A 21,391-nucleotide genomic window follows, 5' to 3' on the forward strand; every position below is an offset into this window, starting at 1 on the left:
GCCCCCGCCCTGCGGGGCCGTTTCCGAGAGCCCGCCATTTTCGAGGGGGCGGAGCTGCCGCTGAGGCGGGGCGCGCGGCCGGCACGACCGTCAGGGCTGCGGAACGCGGCGCGGGTGAGCGGCCGCGGGGCTTTCATCCCTTCCTTTTCCCTCCTCTTCCGTGGGGGTCTTAGGAGTTAGGAACTAGGTCTGGCCGGGTCCCCTGCGCCGCCCGGGTTCCCCTGGGGAGGTGTCGGGAGCCTCTAGGCGCCGCAGCCTCGGCTCCGCAGGCGTCCGCCCGCGGGCGGGAGGTAGGCAGCGTTGCGAGGGAGCGGACCCCTGCCCCGGGCTGGGGCCGGGGGTCAGGGAGAGCCCGCCCAAAGGCTGTTCATCTCACAGTGGGTCAGGGAAGTGTCTCTTCCTGGCTGTGTGGTGCGTTATTATCTAGGTCGCATCAAGGCGGGAATTCCAGATGTTTGTGTTCAAGATGACTGTGCGTCTTGTTATGTCACTTCCATGCAATTTCTCGGTTTTGTTTTTATCTAGGGGGAAAAAATATTTGAGGAGGAATCTGTGAATGATGAAACATGCTACTGCTTGCTTTAGGTGCTCAGGTTTATTGGCAAAGCTGTACCAAGTGCTGGAGTATTGCAGCAGCGCAGAGAGGGAATGGGAGAGTTGTTATAAACGTGTCGTGCGGTTTTTTTCCTTCCTTTTTTCAAGAGACCTCTGGGTCAGGCTTAAAGCTATGCTTGCCAGTCTTTGCAAATTTCCTTGGCAATAGGTGAAAGCATATCTGTATGAATTACATTTCAGCATTATATGTCTTATGTAGTTATTTTCAAGTAACTGGCTTACTTTTCTGACTGTGTAAAAAAAAAAAACAAAAACAAACAAACAAACAAAAAAACCAACCAACCAAAAACAACTTAGTATAAGATATATAGCTGTAGCACATACTGGCCCCGTGAAAAACTCAGAAGGTTTTCTCTGAGGTCTTGAGTTGGGTTTTTTTAGTTTATATTTTTGGTCAGTGATCTTAAAATACCATGATGTCTTCAGTGATTTCTAAGTATATGAAAAAAAAACCCAGGATCAGTCACCCTTTGGAAGTTACCATCTCTCAAAGCAGATTTGAGGCTTGTGATAAATAAGAAAATCTGAGCAGACAGATAACTTCTGTTAAAAGTAGTAGTTGTGTTTGTATACAAGATCCAGATCTAAGTATTTTACTAAATGCTCTCAAAAAAGACTGGTGGGACTCGGGCTTTCATAACTCAACTTTAGATATATATTGAATAGGGGTAGGGAGAACGTTTGTCCTCAAATAACAATAATTAATTATCTCATAATGGAAAAAAAACCCTGGTTTTTTTGTAATTTTCAGGGGGTTATACTTTTTTTTCTTTATTGTTCTCAATCTTATGGACTATAAAGTTTGTAGTGTGTCTATCTTGCCAATTAAGTACCATGTGAAGTTCCAAAAAAATATTTGGAAACAACTAACACAGTGGCTTTTTTAAATTTGCGTTGATGCAGACTGGCAGGAACCAGGTGATAACATCAAAATTCTAGGTGGACTTCAAGAAATCTTGCTGAAGTTGAATATCACACTTGTCTTTGAGAAGTTTGGACAGCTTTTGTTAGCCTACCCTGTGCATCGCAGAGGTTGATTATCCTGGACTTCAAGAAATTACGCCATGTTTTTGCATGTGTTATTTGTCCTTTTAACTCATTTTATGTACTTCGGGATAACAACAACAAAAGCAATACATTATGCCGAGTAGATGTGCAGCTAAAATCAGGTTGAGTGATTGTAGTACTCAAAGAAATGGATTAGAGAAATACTGTTTCTTTTGAAAGTAGATCTTAACAGAAGAATGCGATTTAAAAACAACTTGGAATTGATTAGCTGCCTTGCTTTGTAACAGTTCTAGAGTATCAAACAGTGCACCCTACAAAGGCAGGCTTGCTGTTCTGACAGGCTGTGATGGTGTTAAATGTGGAAGACTGCTGGATTTAACATGGCTGGGTACCACAAGGTGGCGTAGCTCCTCGTGCATCATAAGCAGGTCTTAGAGCACAGGTAGCTAGCTAATCTAGTCATCGCCTATTCAAAGGAAGGGTTTATTTTACCTGAGTATACACTAGTATCAAAATCAGGAAGAAAGAAATACAAAACATTCCGAATTTTATTTGATTTTTATCTTCTAATATTGAGGAAGAAGAGGGAAGAGTAGAGAGCTAAGCATAAGGCAAACTTTGTACAATAAGACTGTGCAGGAATAGATTGGTCTTGTGAAAAGCAGAGTATTTGTTAGAACTGGCAAGGTATGGAAACCAGAAGAATAATAAAAGGGAAGAAAATTAAATCTGGTAGTGGGGAAGCATGGAGAATACAGCTATGTAAATTAAGTTAATTAAGAGACAAAGAAATATGCCACCTAATAGGTGCATGTTTTCAGCTGGCATTCATTATAAGTAGTGCCAATAACACAATACCAAAATTAAAATTGTAAAAATGTGCAGACTGGCATGTTTCTGCAATCACACGGTGTTATTAATGTTGAAATGTTTGTTGGAAACGGCCTCTGGAGGTCATAAATGCTGATTCCCTGCTCAGAGGCGGACTTCCACCAGTGTTGGATTAACCAGTAAAACAGTATACTGGCTGGATATTGAAAATCTTCAGGAATGGAGATTCTGTGACCTCTGGGAAACCAGTGTTGCAGTACTCTGTGATTTTTTTAATATATATTTTATTTTTTCCTCCCTGAAGTCCAACTTGAGTTTCCCCAGCTATAATCTATGGCCATTATCCCTCCTTATGTCATCTTGGAATAGTACGAAAAGTTTTATATTCTGTCATTATTGCAAATATTCTTCGAGTAGCTTTAAGCTACTTATGTTTGAACAGAAGCATTTTAATGTGAGTCCTACCACTTCAGATCAGGAAGTAATTCCCTTTAGAGGTGTGGGTTTTCTTTGTTTTTAAATAAAGCTTGGATTGTCGATGTGTAAGGGACACATGAGACTTGGAAATGAATGTTTTTTATTTTATCCCCTCAAATATGTTTGGTTTCATTTAAGTTCAGGCTATTAGCAGTGAAAATGTACAGTCCAAAGAAGGTATTTAGTAATTAACCATCTGTGAACTGAAGTCACTACACACTTAGAAGGCTTGATTGAAAGTGTTCTTGGCTTATAAAAGTAAAACTGATAATGACTAAATATTTATTTTCTGAACTTCGTGTTCGTAATATGTCATATTTCATGTTACATTCTGAAAGTATTTTATTTTGCTTGGTCTTCACAGCTGAAACCTTTGTGCTGACAACAAAGAAGCTAGGACAATGGGAGTGACTAATCTGTGGCAAATCCTTGAGCCTGTGAGACAACCTGTCAACTTGAGCAGACTCAAGGGAAAAACACTTGCTGTTGATTTAAGTCTGTGGGTTTGTGAAGCACAGACGGTTAAAAAGATGATTGGAGTAGTTACCAAGCCATATCTGAGGTATGATATCCACATAAATACTTGTAGCCAAACATCTTGGAGCTGCATAATTTAGGTACGATACTTATTCCAAATTTAAGACTACCTCTGAGATTCATGTGACTCTTTTGATTCTGTTGTTACCACTTGTACTACATAAGTAAATGGTTCGAAGTGAAGACTCTGTTATAGTGGCTGAATTCAACTTAATGGTCTGCTGCAAATAGAAGTTCTTGGGCCCAGCCTACTTTGTCTTGAGGTCTCAACTGTAGATAAGGATGAGATGGATGTAAGCAGAACCGTGTTTGTCTTATTGTAGTATAGCACTGTGTGATACAGGGATTATCAAGCAACACAGATCAGTGTGCTAGTTCCTGTATATTTCTGAGGCTCTGTGATGCAATGTAGTATGGGAGTTTCAACTGTTCATCACAGAGGTTTGGATGCTAGTCATGACCATAATAAGTCATGCATGCTCTAGTGTCATCTGGCTTATAAATTAAAATTCTAGTTAGACCCCATGTTGAATTAAATATGTTTAAATTATTCTTCAGGCTTATGAACAACCTTGAAGAATATATTTTTAATTTAAATGAATCACATACTTAAGGGGTAAGCAAGCATAAGCAACTGTAACTCCAAAGCACTGTTTTTTGCAAATGATGCTGACAAAAGTGAAAGTACATACAAATTTTCATAAATGACATCTTACTGATTAGCTCAAGAATGCTTAGTTACTAGCTACTGTTAGATGTTGCTGTGGCTTCTGTTAAATTCAGCTGGTATGAAATATCAGCCTCTTCTGAGAATAATTTCTTAAAATGTTATGCTTATGACCCCAAATGGATGAATAACTGTAAAACTTGAAGCATCACTAAAGTCATTAGTTAGGATGTCCTTTTTTCAGTGGAATGGAAACATCAGTCCAGCTCGCTATGCAGTCTTCCCAAGGCAAGACAAAGGGATGAACAGATTTCAACCAAAACAAAAAAGACATGTTTTCAGGCAGATGGAAATTAAACTGTTTTGTTAAGTATTTTAGAGAAACTTACTGTAAGTGATTTTATATTTTTTTAAATATTATTTTGGAAATAGGACTAGCCTCAAAAGATCACTTTATCCTTTTTTACCAATAGCAAATGTACGAATTAAGTCTGTACAGAGTAATGGTCTTTCCATGTCATTGAAGAGATGGAAATGTTTGGTCCACTCCTTTTGAAAGATTGATCCTGAAATTACTGGAAAGAGTATATGTTGTCTGACGTTAACTGCTCTCAATTTTACTATTGTAGACTAGATATTATCATTGCTTCCTTACAAAATTCATCATCATAGAGTAGTTTGGGTTAGAAGGAACCTTAAAGATCATCTATTTCCAACCCCCTGCCATGGGCAGGGACATCTTCCACTAGACCAGGTTGCTCAAAGCCCCATCCAACCAGGCCTTGAACACTTCCAAGGATGGGGCATCTACAGCTTCTCTGGGCAACCTGTTCCAGTGCCTCACCACCCTCACAGTAAAGAATTTCTTCCTTATTGCCAATCTGAATATACCCTCTTCAAGTTTAAAGCCATTACCCCTTGCCCTATCACTACCTGCCCTGCTAAAAAGTCCCTCTCCAGCTTCTTTGTAGGCCCTTTTTAGGTACTGGAAGGCTGCTGTCAGGTATCCCCAGAACCTTCTCTTCTCCAAGTTGAGCAACCCCAGCTCTCTCAGCCTGTCTTCATAGGTGAGGTGTGTTGGGGTCTGCAGCGGATCTGCAGATAAGTTAGTTGACCTCAAAGACTTAGCCGTGTGCCTTTAAGACAGCCACAAATTGTCAGGTATGTAAACAGGATGTGAAGAATTGGAACTTAGAACCACAGTATACGGGCACCTACAGCAACAGCAAATAGCAAGCAAGAGGAAGGACACAAAAACCTATCAGGGTCTAACACCCGCACTGTCTAAGATACATAAATAGTTTGTATAAACAATAAAGGCCATTTTGTCCGAACCCAGCCACGCAGACATAGTGTTTCTTTTAAGTCCGCCTCGACTTGCATCACCACAGAGGTGCACCAGCCCTCTGATCATCTTTGTGGCCCTGCTCAGGACTCAAGCCAACAGGTCCATGTCCTTCTTGTGCTGGGGGCCCCAGAGCTGGATGCAGTACTCCAGGTGGGGTCTGCTCTAAATCCATTCTCCGCCCAGCCTCTATTTGTGTTTGGGAGTGCCCTGACCCATGTGCAGAACATTGCACTTGGCCTTGTTGAACTTCATGAGGTTCGCACAGGCCCAGCTCTCAAGCCTGTCAAGGTCCCTCTGGATGTCATCCCTTCCCTCCATTGTGTCAGCCTCACCAGTCCTCTTGGTGTCGTCGACAAACCTGGTTAGGGTGCGCTCGATCCCGCTGTCTGTGTTGCTGACAAAGGTGTGGAGCAGCGCTGGTCCCAGTATTGACCCCAGAGGAATGCCACTTTTCACTGATCTCCACAACTTGACCTGTCAGTGATACCGGCTTGCATATGAAATAAATTTGCATGGTAATGGCATCCATGAGTCTGTCTAATTACTACAGCATTCAGTCACCTCAGGATCGATGTACCTGTATTGAGAGATTTGGGATTAAAATTTGATATAAAAGAATCAATGTGGCAATGAGTTTGGAAGCAGACTTTGGATATTGAATGTTTTTTATTAAGCCTTTTAAATTTGCTTATGTTTTTACACCCAAAAAAATCTTTCTTATTCTTATGTGGTATTTTCTTGGGAATTTTGTAAAGTTCATAGTAAAACAACTTCAGCCAAAGACAGGGATATAGATGAAAGATCTGTTAGCTTGGGGGTGAGGGAATCATAAAAGGTGGAGAGAAAGGTAAGGTTATTGCTGAGGAATATGAGGAAAATGTCTGAAGAAATCGATCTTCGCTAGTTCTGCAGCTTATGGAACACCTTGCTTTATTGCAGAAACCTGTTTTTTCGGTTCTCTTTCTTAACATCAATGGGAATTAAACTAGTGTTTGTCATGGAAGGAGAGGCTCCCAGGCTGAAAGCAGACACCATGAGTAAGAGGAATGAGATGCGCTATGGACCTTCAAAGAAAGCTGGAGCTGCAAGAACAGGGAGATCTTCATTTAAAGCCATTTTAAAGGAGGTAATTGTAGGCTGCGTTTCGGTATTTTCAATGTGATAGGAAGAAATGTTAACCAAATTATATACAAGAACTTGAAAGAATCAATAGTTTCCTACACAACCAATTTCAACAGAATTTTGAATTTTAAGGGAACACATGCCTTTGAAATTGGACTTTACAGCATCTGTTAACTTGTGAAGGAGGGACAATGTCAGAATAGTTTTGTTGTTTGATGTGTATCTGTGCATGTTGTGCTGTGGAGCGCCACAGTCATAATGGGGTGTTTATTACAGAAATTGAGCTTTCTTTTTCTTTTACAGTGTTAGTATTGATACCTTGGGGTTTGTTTTCTAGATGGGTATATGGGAAAACAGGAATGTGTTGTGTACCTATGTAAACTAAGCTAGTGTGTTTTTGAAAGGGTACACCGAACTGTTTTGTAACCTAGGTCTACGATTTGGTGAAGTAGTTGAATAGCAAAGAGGATACACTTGTTGGACACCTGCTGGATTAGGCTAAAAGGAAGATTGTGTACTTGTCTTTATAGGTGGTTGAGATTACTCTGGTTGCAAAGACTTCCTATTCAGTGATTTTCTTCTTCATTCATTGTTTCAGATACATACACTTTTTATCTATCCAGAATTTTATGAAATAGAATTTATAGAGACTCATGGCTTCAGTAAATTGAATGTATGAATTTCTGTTTTAATCATAAGTTCTAAAATTATTGTTTTCTGAAATTTGTAAGAAGTGTATGTCAGTATGTCTATACTGTGGTTTAATGTTACTAAGTCAACAATATTCTCAGACAGTCTGGCACCTGTTGAAAGATGTCAGTGCTAGCCCAGTATTACTACTTTAGTGAATAGTGTTGCTTATCAAAGATAAATATTCCTCTGTTACTCTTCTGAAAAAATCCTAAATATCTATTTAAATTATAAAGATTTTTGTGAAGGAGTAACCATTAATCATGCTGTGTTTAAGTCCTATAACTAGTACTTTGCTTTTAGTTGGGTATTTCATTTCACTGTTACAGTAAACTATGGTAAAGTAGTGCTTGTATTGATGTAGTGTTCTATAGGCAGTGCAGCAGTAACAGTTTTTGTATACACTTTTGCCTGAGAAAGCGCATAAGTGGATCCAATTCAGCATTCACTCTCCCTTCCCCTTTGGATTCCTTCTTCTAGTGTCTCGAACTGCTGGAGTGCTTAGGTGTCCCTTGCGTTCAAGCAGCCGGGGAAGCAGAGGCGATGTGTGCATACCTAAATGCAAAAGGACATGTTGATGGCTGCATTACCAATGATGGAGATGTCTTCCTATATGGAGCTCAGACAGTTTATAGGAACTTTGCCATGAATGCCAAGGTAATGTACCTCATCCCATTCCCACCCTCTCTTTAGACTCTTGCAAAAATAGGAAATAGAAAGAAGGGATTTGAAGCAATGACTTAGATATTATCACATTTATCCTCTAGTAGTTGGGTTTGTTTAAAGTAGTACATTTAAGGCAGGAATGTTTTGTTTGATTCACTAGCAATCCTGAGATTACTTACACAGCCACTAGTACTGGATAGTATTAGTCTTGTCACACTTTTTCTACAGGTAGTAAACAATAAAACCACCTCTTGGCTTATTTTAGTTTCTTTCAACAGTTTTCAACAGTTGATGCCCATACTTAAAACTTGAAATTCCAGAACTGTTATTTTTGCAATAAGACCCCTCTTATGGGATAGACTTGTTTCCTGCAGATGTGGGTCAATAAGCAATCACAACTGAATGTGACTCAGAGCAGTTCCTTCCCTGATGTTACAAAAATAAAATGTACGATAAATTTCTCTTGCAGGATCCACATCTTGACTGTTACACAATATCCTCTATTAAGGAGAAGCTTGGCTGCGACAGAGAGTCTTTGATTGGGCTAGCTGTTCTTCTGGGATGTGATTATCTTCCAAAGGTAAGCAATATAATTACTTTTATTAGGTACTTACACTGTTTTGAAGAACTATAAACTGTATCAAGGGAGATGTGTGCATGCTGACAAAACTGTATGCAATGCATGTTTACTGAGATCTAGTTGAAGAGGGTGCTTAGTAAGTCACTGTAAATTTCATTTGTGAAGGCTTACAGATAATCCAAAATGGTTCATGAGCATTAATCTTCCTGAAACTGTTATATGTTATTCCAGACTTTTTCTATGACAGAGGTGAAGACAAAATTTTATAAGTTGATTGCATTGAGCAAAGGTGTGAGAATTCAGTTGTTTGTGAGGATGCTTTATAAGCATTTGTGTATAAGTACATCCCTAGCAGAGCAGCTGTGAAAATAAGAAAAACAGCTGTGTCTAAGCTGTTTGGAAGACTTAAATGTGATAATTTTGAACTGTAGTTATTAGTAATGCCAGCTCTGGATGCAGTTTGGATGTATCCCCTTATAATTCTATTGTTTATAAATATATGATTTGTGAACTACGGAATGGTTTGGGTTGGAAGCAGCTTTAAAGATCATCTAGTTCCAACCCCCCTGCCATGGGTGAGGATGCCTTCCACTAGACCAGGTTGCTCAAAGCCCCATCCAGCCTGGCCTTGAGCACTGCCAGGGATGGGGCATCCACAGCTTCTCTGGGCAGCCTGGTCCAGTGCCTCACCACCCTCACAGTAAAGAATTTCTTCCTTATTGCAAATCTGAATATACCCTCTTCCAGTCTAAAGCCATTACCCCTTTTCCTATCACTGCCTGCCCCACTAAAAAGTCTGTCCCCATCTTTCTTATAAGATCCCTTTAAGTATTGAAAGACTGCAATAAGGTTTCCCCAGAACCTTCTCTTCTCCAGGCTGAACAACCCCCACTCTCCCAGCCTTTTCTTACAGGGAGAGGTGCTCCAGCCCTCTGAACATCTTTGTGGCCCTCCTCTGATTGTTTTGAATCAATTGACTTTTACTCTAGATTGTGTCTAGGGGTTACTACAAAGTTCTGGATTTCAGTCTATGAGCAAGGTTCTAGAAGAGGGACCTCCAAGATCAGGTTGGATGGGGCTCTGAGCAACCTGATCTAGTTGAAGATGTCCCTGCTTATGCCCGGGGGAGTGGACTAGATGACCTGTAAAGGTTCCTTCCAACCCAAACCATTTTGTGATTCTGTGAATATATTTGCTGTTCCTATCTAAGTATTATCCATAGTGGTAGTCTCCTTTCCTATAAAGGATGTGCACGCTACAGATGTAATAATGGAGTAAATATCAAAATCAAGCAAGCCTTTGTTGAAAGGGAGGGAAGGAATTCGTTGGTTTTATTATTTTACTGGGGGTTTTAATCATTTTTCAGAAAATGCTCTTACACTTTTCTTTGTCACCTCTCAGAATTGATCTTGTATAAGTGCTTGAGGTTTTCAAATATTCAAAGCTGTTTCTGTTGCCATAAAGCATCTCTTTCCTGTGAGTGAAAGCTTTTCACTGGGTTTCTTCCGTCTCTTAAGTTCCAGCCTTTTGCTTCTAAAATCCAAAAGATCTGTCTTTTTCTTGTCTTTCCAAGACAATTCTGAAAAGTTTCAGCAATCTGGCAGTTATCTGGCAATAATGTCACCAGTATTTTATATTGTTGTCCTGTTGCAGATAGCAAGGAAGAAAACAAACCAAACAAAACATCTTCCTATTGTTTTCTACTACCTTTTTTCTGTACCTGGTTTTATCTGAGTTGCTGCTGAGTGTAAGAATGTTTTATGCAGCTTTTGCGTTACACTGGTAGTATAGCTGTAATCTCTCACCTTTTCTGACTTTGGGACTTGGTCAAGAATATTCTCAGTTTATTCTCAACATCTGGGATCATTTTTGTCATTTCTTTACATAAATGTTATGAAGGCAGTTTTTATGAAAATCGGAATACTCTTGTTAGTCTTTAAATAATATTTCTATCTCTATAGGGTGTTCCAGGAGTTGGGAAGGAACAAGCTTTAAAGTTAATTGAGACTTTACGAGGTCAAAACTTATTGCAAAGGTAAAATGAAAATTGTTGTTGTATTCTGAAGTACTTAGATTTTATTCGAAGGCTTACTAATATGTGCTTCGGCTCCAAAATAACGTTTGTAATACTCTGATTTGACGGTGGGGTGGGAAGGAGTACAGGGAGAGATTACCACATTCCTTACTTTGCTTTCTAAATGAATCATGTGTTTTGCTAGGCAAGCTTCTTAATTATTCTATACATTAGCTGGCTTCTAGCTCTTGAGCTAGTATATTGATATATTGGAAAGGAAGTCATAGCAACTGATGAGAGCCTTTTGCCGATTTCTTATCGGGTTGTGGATCAGGACATCAGATACCTAATGCTTTCTGTGGTTCTGATCACTGTGTGTCAATACTAGAAATCAGTCAGTCATATAGTATACTGTAAAAAAAAAAAACAAACCAAAAACCTTCATAAATTGGAAAACTGTTTCTCGGGTAGATGCCTGAGAAGTATAATGACTGTTTTTCAAAGTTTTATTTTAAGTATGAAAGTTTAAAGTATTTTTTAATCCTTTTAATATCATCCTTTTAGGTTTCAACAATGGAAAGAATTTCAGTATGATAATAATCCACCTTTGGTTGTTAAAAGGGTAACTCACTGTTCTGAGTGCCATCATCCAGGTCAGTGTAAAAAGTGCTGAATTTAATGTTTAGCCTAATTATTTACTTTTTGTCCTGGATGTGTAGGGTTGGGAGTGGTAAGGGGCTTTTTTATGACTAGCATTAAGAAGTGTTTTTCTTGTCATTCAACTTCTGGGCTATCTTCACATTTTCAATATTGTATATGTGTATTGTATATAAATTATTTTTGAGGCTGGGGACAACCTTTATTCAAACGTGAAACTAGTTGATAGCAGATGGAGTGTTACCACAATGCTGTTATGTGATCCCAGATATTTGCCTTTTTAACTTTATCAATAAAGTATGCTATACTGACAAGCAGTGATTTCTTTGGTTGCCTGAACTGGTCTTACCTCCAGAGGACTGAATACATTAGCATTGCTGGGTTTTGCTGCACTGTTTTCTTAAAAATAAATTAATCTTAAGGAACCTCATTTTGGTAGCATTTTTCGTCAGTGAAACCATTCAAACCCATCACTTGGAGAAGGAAAAGCTTATTTCAAACGTGTTACTTATATCCATTGGCCAGGTTGTCATGGACTAGTTCTGTAGTTTTTAGGTAATAAAGTCTTCAGCATAAAATCTGAAACTGTTTGGGGGAAAAGTCTGTTTAAAAAAAAAAAAGTTTGCTTGTATTTGTTAGTTTTCACTGTAGATACATAAATACAACTAATATAGTCAGATCTGCTTACAGCTGCTATTCATGTTAGCTTCATATGTGTTCTGAGCTTTGTATTTGTAGTATTAGATTTTGGAAATTTTGGAAACCTTTTCTCCTCACACTTAGTGCATCTGCTTCTGTAGGATCTTACAAGGAACATGAGCACAGTGGATGTAAATTCTGTGAAAGTGATAGATGCTGCAAACCCAGTGACTCCAAACAGAGTTGCCCTTGTGAATGGCATCAGTCAGAGCGAGTGAAACAAGCAAGTGCAGTGGAGGACAGCATCAGAAAGTAGGAATGTCATGAAAATTGAACTGCTTTTCCCTGTGGTTTTGTGCAGGGTGAGCATTTAAATTCTGTGGGTTTAGCATTTATATTCAGTTCCTAACACATTTGTTTTACCTGCAGAAAAGCCAACAGTTGTGAGGGCTTTCCATTCTCTGAGGTAACAAACAAGCTTATTTACAGATGTTTTTTTTTAATCAATTAATTGAAACTTCATTTTTCTTCCCTCTCTTAAACTGCCTCTTTTTTTGTTTTATCTCAAGGTTATTGAAGAATTTCTTGTAAACAAGAATAAATTGATCAACATAAAGGAATGTCAAAGGCCAAATTTATTGTCCTTTCAGGTATATAACAAAATACTGGATATTCAGCTCTGTACTTGTTTTTTGTTCATTAGTAAGGAGGGCATCTGTGATAATTTTGATCTTCATTGGTAATTTTAGTGGAAATAAGAATTAAAGAATCTTGCTACAACTTCTTAATATACCTCATTTTTTTGAAAGCCTAAAATGGAAGACTTTGAAAAAAATCAGTTGATGGAAGTAGGTATTTAGAGAGAAAGAACTTGGGGTGGGGGGATGGGGGGGTGTCACTTGACATTGTGTTATTTTTCACTTTATGGTATTACTAGATTGGGTTGCTGAGTGCTGCATTATCTATACAGTGTATAAATTACTGTAGGGTTATATGGCATAATATATGCATCCTGGATGTTATCTTTTCTATTCTAATACGCCTTTCATAAAGGCATAACAGGTAGAGATTTTGTTTTCACTCATGCTTCTTCCATCATCCTACTGACGTAGTGTGTATATGGTAACTTTGGGTATTATAGCAAGTAATGATTGTGGACTTTTTTTAATGTTAAGCTTTTTTTTCAATGATATTTTTGCTGTTGAAATAATCAGGTTTTGTATCTGACAAGCAGAAGTGGCTTTTATTCTGAATGTTGAGTGTTTTCCCTAAACCAGAGAGCAAGCTTCTGTTTAGCACAATACTGCCAGCTTTGAAGTTCAGAGGCCCTTTACTTAAAAGCACACAAAGCTCAAAAGTCGTTTATTATTCCTCTGTCCATAGAAGAAAGGATAAATATCCTGTAAAGCTGCTTTTTTTTTTTTTTTTTGGGGGGGGGGGGGGGGCAGCGGAGCTGGGGGTGTTAATACATGCATGTTAGCATTGTTTTCTAAAAATGGTCTTTTTTTTATTGCTGAAAGCAGATCTTTACAATGTTTCATTTTCCAGGATTGATGATGTAAGTGTTACGTATACCATAACAGACCACTGTTAAGTAATACAGCTTTAATTAAAATCTGTGTTCATCCTTCTCTCACATGCAAAATCCTTATGTAGCTGATCTGAATCTGATAAACGGTTTAGCAACTGTCTTATCCCTGCTGCTGCCACTACAGAACTGTTCCCTTGGCTTGTTACTGGCAGCCAATGAATCTGCCCTGTTACGGATGACTGTTCCCTCCCTTGGCCGTGAGATGTTGTTGGGCATTACAGTAATATATAAAAGCGTTCTAGGAGTTTTCCAGTATTTAGTCCTGTGTCCCTACTAGGATAGCTGCCTAAGCCTGATATCTAACAGAATAAGAACGTTTTAAAGTTTGGGGTGTTTTTTTTCTTTTTTATACTGACAGATATTTGCTTCTGAGAAGATGGAATGGACCAAACATTATGCTTGTAAGAAACTGTTAGCACTATTGACACGTTATGATATGATCCAGAGAAAATCTGGATATGTTGATTCAAAACAACTGCAGGCAATACGGTAATGTAGCCTGATTTCTTGAACTTAATATGTTTACTTCTGCTGCTGGATGAAAAACATGGGGTTTTTTTCCTTTTTTTACAGAAATTTAATTATTTTCTTCCATCTCTTTCTCAAGCTTTATGCTCATTTTGAGGAGAGGTAAAAATTTAGATCAGTACACCAATTATTACTTTGTGCAGCAGTAGCATAAGATATATAGCAGTTTCCTTTCATTCTGACAATGCCTGCTTTTTCCTGTGCTTATTTTTTATTCTGTTTCCTTGGATCTGCACATGAGATTTAGCGTTACAGGTTTGACCCTTTGCTCAGGTTCTTAGCAGAAGTGTAATTGACTTCCATAATTCAAAATAAGAACCTAAGCTTAGAAATGAGCATCTGCAGGTTCAGTCATGGTCTCTGATTTCTTACCAGACCTACCGACTGTCTGTGTGTTATGTGTCCGATGAAATCATTGTGTTATGGTTCTATTCTGCTACCCCTTCTTCTCAAAACAAAACTTTCATTCAGGACTGCTGCATTTAGGAATACAAAAATGACCAAGTGTCCTGTTACTAAAAATGGATATGCAGGAAAAAGAAAGATAAGCATGTAACTATTTTCCCCTATAATACTTTCCCACCATCCAGGCTTCTGTTACTCAGGGTTTTCTGAGCCAGAAGTAGTACCTTCTTATGTTCTTGTCAGCCCTCTATGTAATTTTATTTTTTTAAATTATCTGATCTTTTCTTAAACTTATGTAAACTTTTAGAATCTACTGTGTCTGTTGGTAAATGTGAATTTCACTGTGTGAAGGGAATTGTGACTTATTTTAGCTTTAGTATCTGACTGTTTCGTTTCCCAAATGAAACTCAAATTCCACCTCCCCCGAATTATTGTATTGCAGGAAGGTTAATAGTTTTTCCGTGTTCCTTGATGCTGGTCAAGATTTTATAGACCGTAATTTGGGGGGACAGAGGATAGTCAGTAGCAATGTAATAGTGTCTCTTCTGGGTTGATGTGTCATAGTCTGTTAAGTTATTACTTACAGAGAAGCTCTCCTATTCAGTGTTACCTTTCAAAAGAGTGGAGAGATTGGTTGGGTTAGATAGATAAATTACCAGCATTTACCTTGATGAATGAACTAATTGACATCCTCTGCTTATAACACTTTCTAGTGTTTCAGGGGTTTCAAAGATAGATCATGTGGGCTCTAGAAGATTTTTTTTTTTTACAAATGTTTAAAAATGTGGTGATGATTCAGCAGGAGCCTCTTCACAGTAGGAACCTATTAAACTGGGGTGTAGATAATTGGTTTTTTAGAAAAACCTCATAAAGACTGGCTGTCCCTGCTCATTTCATGCTTTATCTTCTTCATGCTCTCCTGCAAAGGATATAAATGATGCAGAAATTTATGTCAGGTCATTCAGAAAATTACTGTCTATGGCAACAGTCTTCTCTGTGGCATTAGTTGAAGGTATCAAACTGATGTTTGTAGGAGTCAGCGTTACAGTTGTCTGTTACAGAATAGCTTTTTGATTTCTTGTTATGCTCCTCTGAGCTATATCATTAAAAAAAAAAATGTTTCAGTACTCAAGTCTAGGCCCTAAATTTTACTGTATAACTTACACAGAGAAGTAGTGCGTTTTTTAAAAGGTATATTAATTTCACGGTTACAAGAATATTTTTTTCCTCTGAATCATTACAAATTAGAGTACTGAAATATTTTTAGATAACTTAAGATTTTTCATTTTCCATTTAAGCAAAATAACGGGCTTCTTTTTGTTCTTACAGGATAGTCAAGACACGTGTTAAAAATGGAATTCCTTGTTTTGAAATTCAGTGGCAAAAACCAGGTTGGTCTCATTTCTGTGTACATTGTGGAACAAAAGAGTTCATAGGAAAAAAGAAAAGCATGCTTTAAAAAGGAGAAGATTTTGACAACATTATGAAGCAATGGCATGTGGATGAATTCAAACTGTTTTGTGAAAACAATAGGAAATGTGGATCAGATTTCACATAACCCTGAAAGTAAAAGCAATGTTTATTTTAAGAAAAAAAACCAACAAACTACCTAGAAAGCAAGGGACTCAGTCTTCAAGTGCTTTTTCTGGTACAGGTTAATAAGACCTGGACTCTGTGTTTCATATCTTATTTCATTATGCACCTGAAGCTGTGACTGTTTACCAGCTAGAGAATTTTCTGTGCTGACAGATTTCTACCTTTAGCGTGCCTGTTTGTGCCAGGAGACTGGCAAAAAGAAAAAGATTTTACTTGTAGCTAAATCTCAACATTGTACTATTGACCTTTTTACATACCTTCTTTGTACTCATAAATCTTCTGTTGTTTTTCTTATTCCCTGTTTTGATATGTGTCTATATACCTGTCTAATGTATATTCATGATTTTTTTAGAATATTATGTTGATGCAGAAGATGAGCCTGTGGAGTTGTTTGTAGTCACGGTGGAGGAGGAGTCTTTGTTTCAGGCTGCTTATCCTGATGTTGTTGGACTTTATCAAGTGGAGAAGTCAGAAGTTTTGAAGAAGAAACAGAAAAGTAAGTCCAGAAGCTTATTTCTTATGAACTTAAGGGTCCTGCCAGAATACAAGAAGAAAAAGCAACAAACATTTCTCCCACTGTTGAGTAATAACATGTTTTGCCGCGATCAGGGCATATCTTGCAGGGACTGTGATTTTATCTTACCGTTTTATACTTCAGCAGCAGGAAATCTGAACTGTGTTTAATATGTCATTTTGATAGGCCCTTTTTATGTGTTTTTTTCAGGCAGGAAAGACAGACCAAAAGGGAAGAAATTGCCAGATGTTTGTGATGAAGTTAGTGATCTCCTGTCTCAAATGAATTTAAAGTCTAGATGTGGGATTCTTCCTGTGCAAGACTCCACGTCAGATATAAAAACTCCCCCAGAACACCAGATACACCAGAGAAGTACTGAATCAAAAGATGTAGCGTTAGCTGCAGCTTCCTGTGTAACAGCTGTTCAGATGCCAGCATCAGCAGCTGCTCTTTCTCTGACTTCACCTTACTTGCTCTTGCAGAGTACATTGGCTGACTCATCTGTATTGCCAGCACAATTGCCTAAAAATTCAGGGATGTCATCCTCTTCCACTGATCTACAACTGCGCAGTATCGATTGGGAAGGAACTTTCCTCACCGCTTCACCAGCCCATGGGGGTGATACCCATGATCCAGCAGTTCACTTAACTACATGCATAAAACGCTCACATCTGCTAGGTCATGAAACAGTAAGAAGTAGCTCAGAATATTCTGATGCTGTGCAGTCTGATCAACATCGTTCTGATAGTGCAGATGATATGGTTTCAGATGATGCTATGGGAGAACTTCAGAAGTGGTCTTTAAGTGAGGGAATACTTAAGAAGACTTCAATTCCATCAAAGCCTTTGTTGTCTGAAGGTGTAACGCAACTGGAGTCTTTGAAATCTTTTAAACAAACAAAAGAAACGTTGAATCCTGATAAAAATTATGCTTTTTCCTTATGTCAGTTAAATAAACTAGTGCAGGAAAGTAAAAATGTGCTATCAGAAAACTATGCAAGGGAATCCAGCATACACTTTCATCAAGATCAGCACAAAAAAGCTGACAGCCTGGCTGAAATGGTGCAAAAAGACCATAATAGAAGCAGTTCAACATCTCTAGCCCTCAGTGGGCAAACAGAGTCGTGGCATCCTGGGTGTGAAATGCTTCCAGTGCCTCCAAAACCAGCAGATGTCATAACTGGCCATCACATTAAAAAAGCTTGTATTCAAAATACTTGCAAAACTTCTTTTTTTAAAAAGAGCGTATGTCAGAACAAATGTTCTTCTAGTGAAGACAGTGATGATGGGAACATGAAAAAAAATCTTATTTATGAGCAGCAGAAGAAGCAACTGAACCCTGGTCAGTTTAAAAAATCTTTTATAAAGAGAAGGAGTAACATTGTTACTACCAAAAGAACAAACAGTGATTCAGCCCTTTTAATTAAAAGGGAGATGGAAACGACCAGTTTGAAAAAAATCAGTAATAGTTTCTCATCGCAAATATCTCCAGAACCATCCTGTGTAGAGGAAGTTTATTGTTCCCCAAGTGCAGAGGAACCATTTGAGAGGTCAGGTTCTGGTGTCACACAGCAAGCCGGAAGTGCTGTTCTGACTGACGCATGGGCAGACAGTCCCCTTCCCCTGTCTGAAAGACTAAAAGGAAGACTCAAAATCAATTAAGTTCTCCACAAAATAGATCATGATAACAGTTGACTCAGCCTTCCGCTCTTACAGAGTTCTTGCTCAAAGTTTCTGTAGTATGCTCTATGAATTTTTAGTGGACACAGTTTTGATGGATAAGAAGGGCTGCAAAATACTGCATACTGGAGTAAAAGTTTGAAACAAAAATGTTAGCAAAAGTACCAAATATAGTTGTTTGTAGGCAAATGCCAGTTATTCTGGACTTGATTACATGCTGAGCTTGATACATAAGCATCAAGGTACAGTATGCAAAGGAGCATAAGGTCTGTTTATGAAATAAAGATTTTTGTCCAGCCAGTTGTGAGAATTTTGCATACAACTATTAGTCCTGCTTATAAAACCAGACATTAAAATAGTGCCTGCACTGCTCTTCGATATTCTTAATAAGACAAAGTGATACAGTTCTTCCCAACAGAAATTTTCCATTCTGCTCCACTAATTTAATTTTGCTAGTTTTAAAATGGTTTTCAAATCCTGGGATGCTGCTTGTGTTGATTATCTCCGAAGGATGAGATAGAGACACATAGCAGATGCACCTTGCAGGGTAACTAAATTTATATCTGCCATGTCCTGTAAATAAACTGTTAATTTGAGTGTGTGCATCTTCCAAAGAATGGAATAAGCCATATAAGGATATTCTGGTTTTGTAGCTGTCGTATCTAATAGTTAAGGAAATTTGATAGCTGTTTTAATCAAACATGTATAATTTGGGGCATTTTTTCTTAAGGATATGAAATCTCATCTAAATAATTTGTAATAGAATGAAGGTTAAGTTACAGAAAATCAAAATACAATTATGATATTGCAGATTCTTTGAATAATAGTCTGTAATTTATTTTTTTTAAAGGGGGAACTTGAATACAATTACATTTTTGAAGGTGTTCTTCCTACCTCTTTAATGATAAAGCAGTCTCTGTTTTGTACATAAAGAAGTTGTCTTCAACAGCTTATTAGCATATGCCTCCTGCCCTGCATTTAAGTGTTCATAACTTTCTATGGGCCAACGAGGCGAAAGGCCGCTCCTACCAAGACGCAGTATTAACAACAGAAATTTAGAATATCCGTGCCTTAATGAAACCGTCGGTTCAATTTAAAAGTTATGAAGCCAAATTCCAGATGTCTTTTAAGGAAGAATGGGCAGTCTATAGATAATACAACATGTAATTAATCAAAATGGCAATTTCTTATTTTCCTCTGTGGGCAGATGGAAAAAGTTTATTTATAGTTGATTTTTCCAAATGAGAAATGTATTATGGAAATAAGCAAAAAACCCAATATATTGGGAACTTATTTTCAGTTTTGAAGATGGTCTCTTGAAAACCTAATCACTCTGCTGATGTGAGAGCATCCTAGAAGAACAGAATTGTGAAAGAGAAGAAGAGTAGCAGTGATTTGAGGACCATAAATTGAGAGATTCCTTATACAGTGGTCAGTTCAGTAGCGGAGAGATCAGACCATTTCTTGTGGGAAAACATTGTTATTGGTTATGTATGATTCTTTTTCTTGTTGCTGATTGTGAACGCTGAAAGTTGAAATCAAGAGTTTGAATTTTCATTAATAAAACCACCAAGATCATGTGGATGACCTCAATTTTGTCCCTTCCCAGTATATGGGAATGCACTCATGCGGGAGGGATCATACAATTTTACCCACAGTGTGTAGGTTTCTGTGTTTTCTTTAGAACTCGAGGGCAAGAGCGGTTTGGTTTCTGTTTTCCAAATCTGGCTGAGGTCACTGATTTAATGGGTGATTTGCTGAAAATACTGTGCTAGAATTATGATGAGTTCGTGTTTTGTGGATGATGGAAACCAGAAATGAGATACAATCATAAGATATTAAGATCTGCACAGGGAAAAAACTGTTGCTTATTATCACTACAAATTAGTCTGGTTTTGTAAGTACAGTTCAAGCATGAAAAGCAGAAAATTTTCAATTTTTTCATTTGCAACACATCTCAATTTTGTGTAAGTTTTCTGCCACTACCTTAGGAGCAGGAATAGATGTGAAACAGCTGTATAGGATGTCCTCTCGTTTCAGTTATATCTGCTCGCTGCAGCGAAATAAACACAAGAACATTTATCGTTGGGGGTGATTGTTGCTTGATTGAAACTTGTGATTTGTTACAGAAGGGAAATTACAGTTTTTGAAGTGTTTTCATTTCTCATCTTTCTGTAATTTATTCAATTGAAGGATTAGGGATGATTTTTCTTTCAAACATTTTTTACCATGCCAAAGCTGACAGCTTTGCAACCTTTCACACTTGTGAAGATGTTTAAATAAATTGAGTGGGTGTAACAGATAACTTTCTTCTGCAGGAAATATTCCTACAAGATTATGTTACGCTGACTGTAAGTATAAATGAATGTGACACATCAGCCTGATGACTGTGAATATATCTTCTTTTATCACCTGATCTGGTCAGCCCAAACAGGCTGTTTCAGGGTGCTTCATCTAAAGCAGTAAAAATACACTTTCTATGGAGGTAGGGCAAGTAAAGGATGCTTTATTCTTCAAGTACTTTTCTGCAAATTTTTTCTGCAAAACTACCCTACCAGCCTGAGTATTTTACCTGGTCTGTCACTCGTGATCTCAGCATCCCTCCAGCTTGAATGTTTTCCTGCAGATACAGAGCAAATACATAAATTCTGTCTTAGCAGTATAAATTTCACTGTTTCCACTTATAAACAGTAATAAACATCTGCTTAGATGTAGCAAATCTATTTGGTGTAGCTTAAGGGGAAACACTTGTTTAGCATTCCTTGTGATCGTAACTCACTGTTTCAGGTCTACGGGGAATCAAATAAAAAAAACCACTTATTTACATGGAAAGCTAGAAAAAATCACAATGTTTAAAATAAACCAAACTAACAAAAATCAAAACCTCAGTACCTATATATCCCACCATCGAGCCACACACGTTCTTACTTTGTGTGGGTAGATATGGAAATACTTAATCAACATGGTGAACATACTTAATAAAAGGAAAAATTAATTTTCATTGCATGTATTAATTTCTACTTTATTGATAGAATTGATGAACTTTAAGTTACTAGTTAACAGAAATTTTGTAATTTGAGAAGGGGATTATTTAAGGATTTGCACAGGCTGGGCTCTGTGGCTCTTCAAGAAAGGTGCTTGGAAATTAGTGGTGAGAAAGACTAAGGGCAGCTGTTACTTGAGACAAGGTAGTCTTTTCATGTCTAAAAAAGTGTCAAACCCTGCCG

The 21,391-nt window shown here is 37.9% G+C and overlaps 1 protein-coding gene across 4 annotated transcripts; it reads left to right on the forward strand.

Annotated features, from left to right (window-relative positions):
• The first annotated feature begins 46 nt into the window (after positions 1–46).
• Positions 47–20,246, forward strand: GEN1 (GEN1 Holliday junction 5' flap endonuclease). 4 transcript variants are annotated; one of them, XM_040598921.1, is made up of 15 exons: positions 77–290; positions 526–585; positions 3,296–3,493; positions 6,423–6,609; positions 7,776–7,952; positions 8,431–8,541; positions 10,503–10,576; positions 11,120–11,208; positions 12,013–12,163; positions 12,281–12,317; positions 12,421–12,501; positions 13,801–13,931; positions 15,705–15,766; positions 16,324–16,467; positions 16,696–20,246. In XM_040598921.1, exons 3-15 carry the CDS (start codon positions 3,333–3,335, stop codon positions 18,144–18,146), a joined length of 2,856 nt encoding a protein of 951 aa, XP_040454855.1. In that variant the 5' UTR covers positions 77–290; positions 526–585; positions 3,296–3,332; the 3' UTR covers positions 18,147–20,246. The 4 variants fall into 4 exon arrangements, with proteins under 4 accessions (XP_040454856.1, XP_040454855.1, XP_040454854.1 ...); XM_040598922.1 differs by lacking the exon at positions 526–585 and having other exon boundaries at positions 47–114; XM_040598920.1 differs by lacking the exon at positions 526–585.
• Positions 20,247–21,391: the final 1,145 nt, after the last annotated feature.

The sequence above is a fragment of the Falco naumanni genome, chromosome 6 (assembly GCF_017639655.2).
Source record: "Falco naumanni isolate bFalNau1 chromosome 6, bFalNau1.pat, whole genome shotgun sequence".
NCBI lineage: Eukaryota > Metazoa > Chordata > Aves > Falconiformes > Falconidae > Falco > Falco naumanni.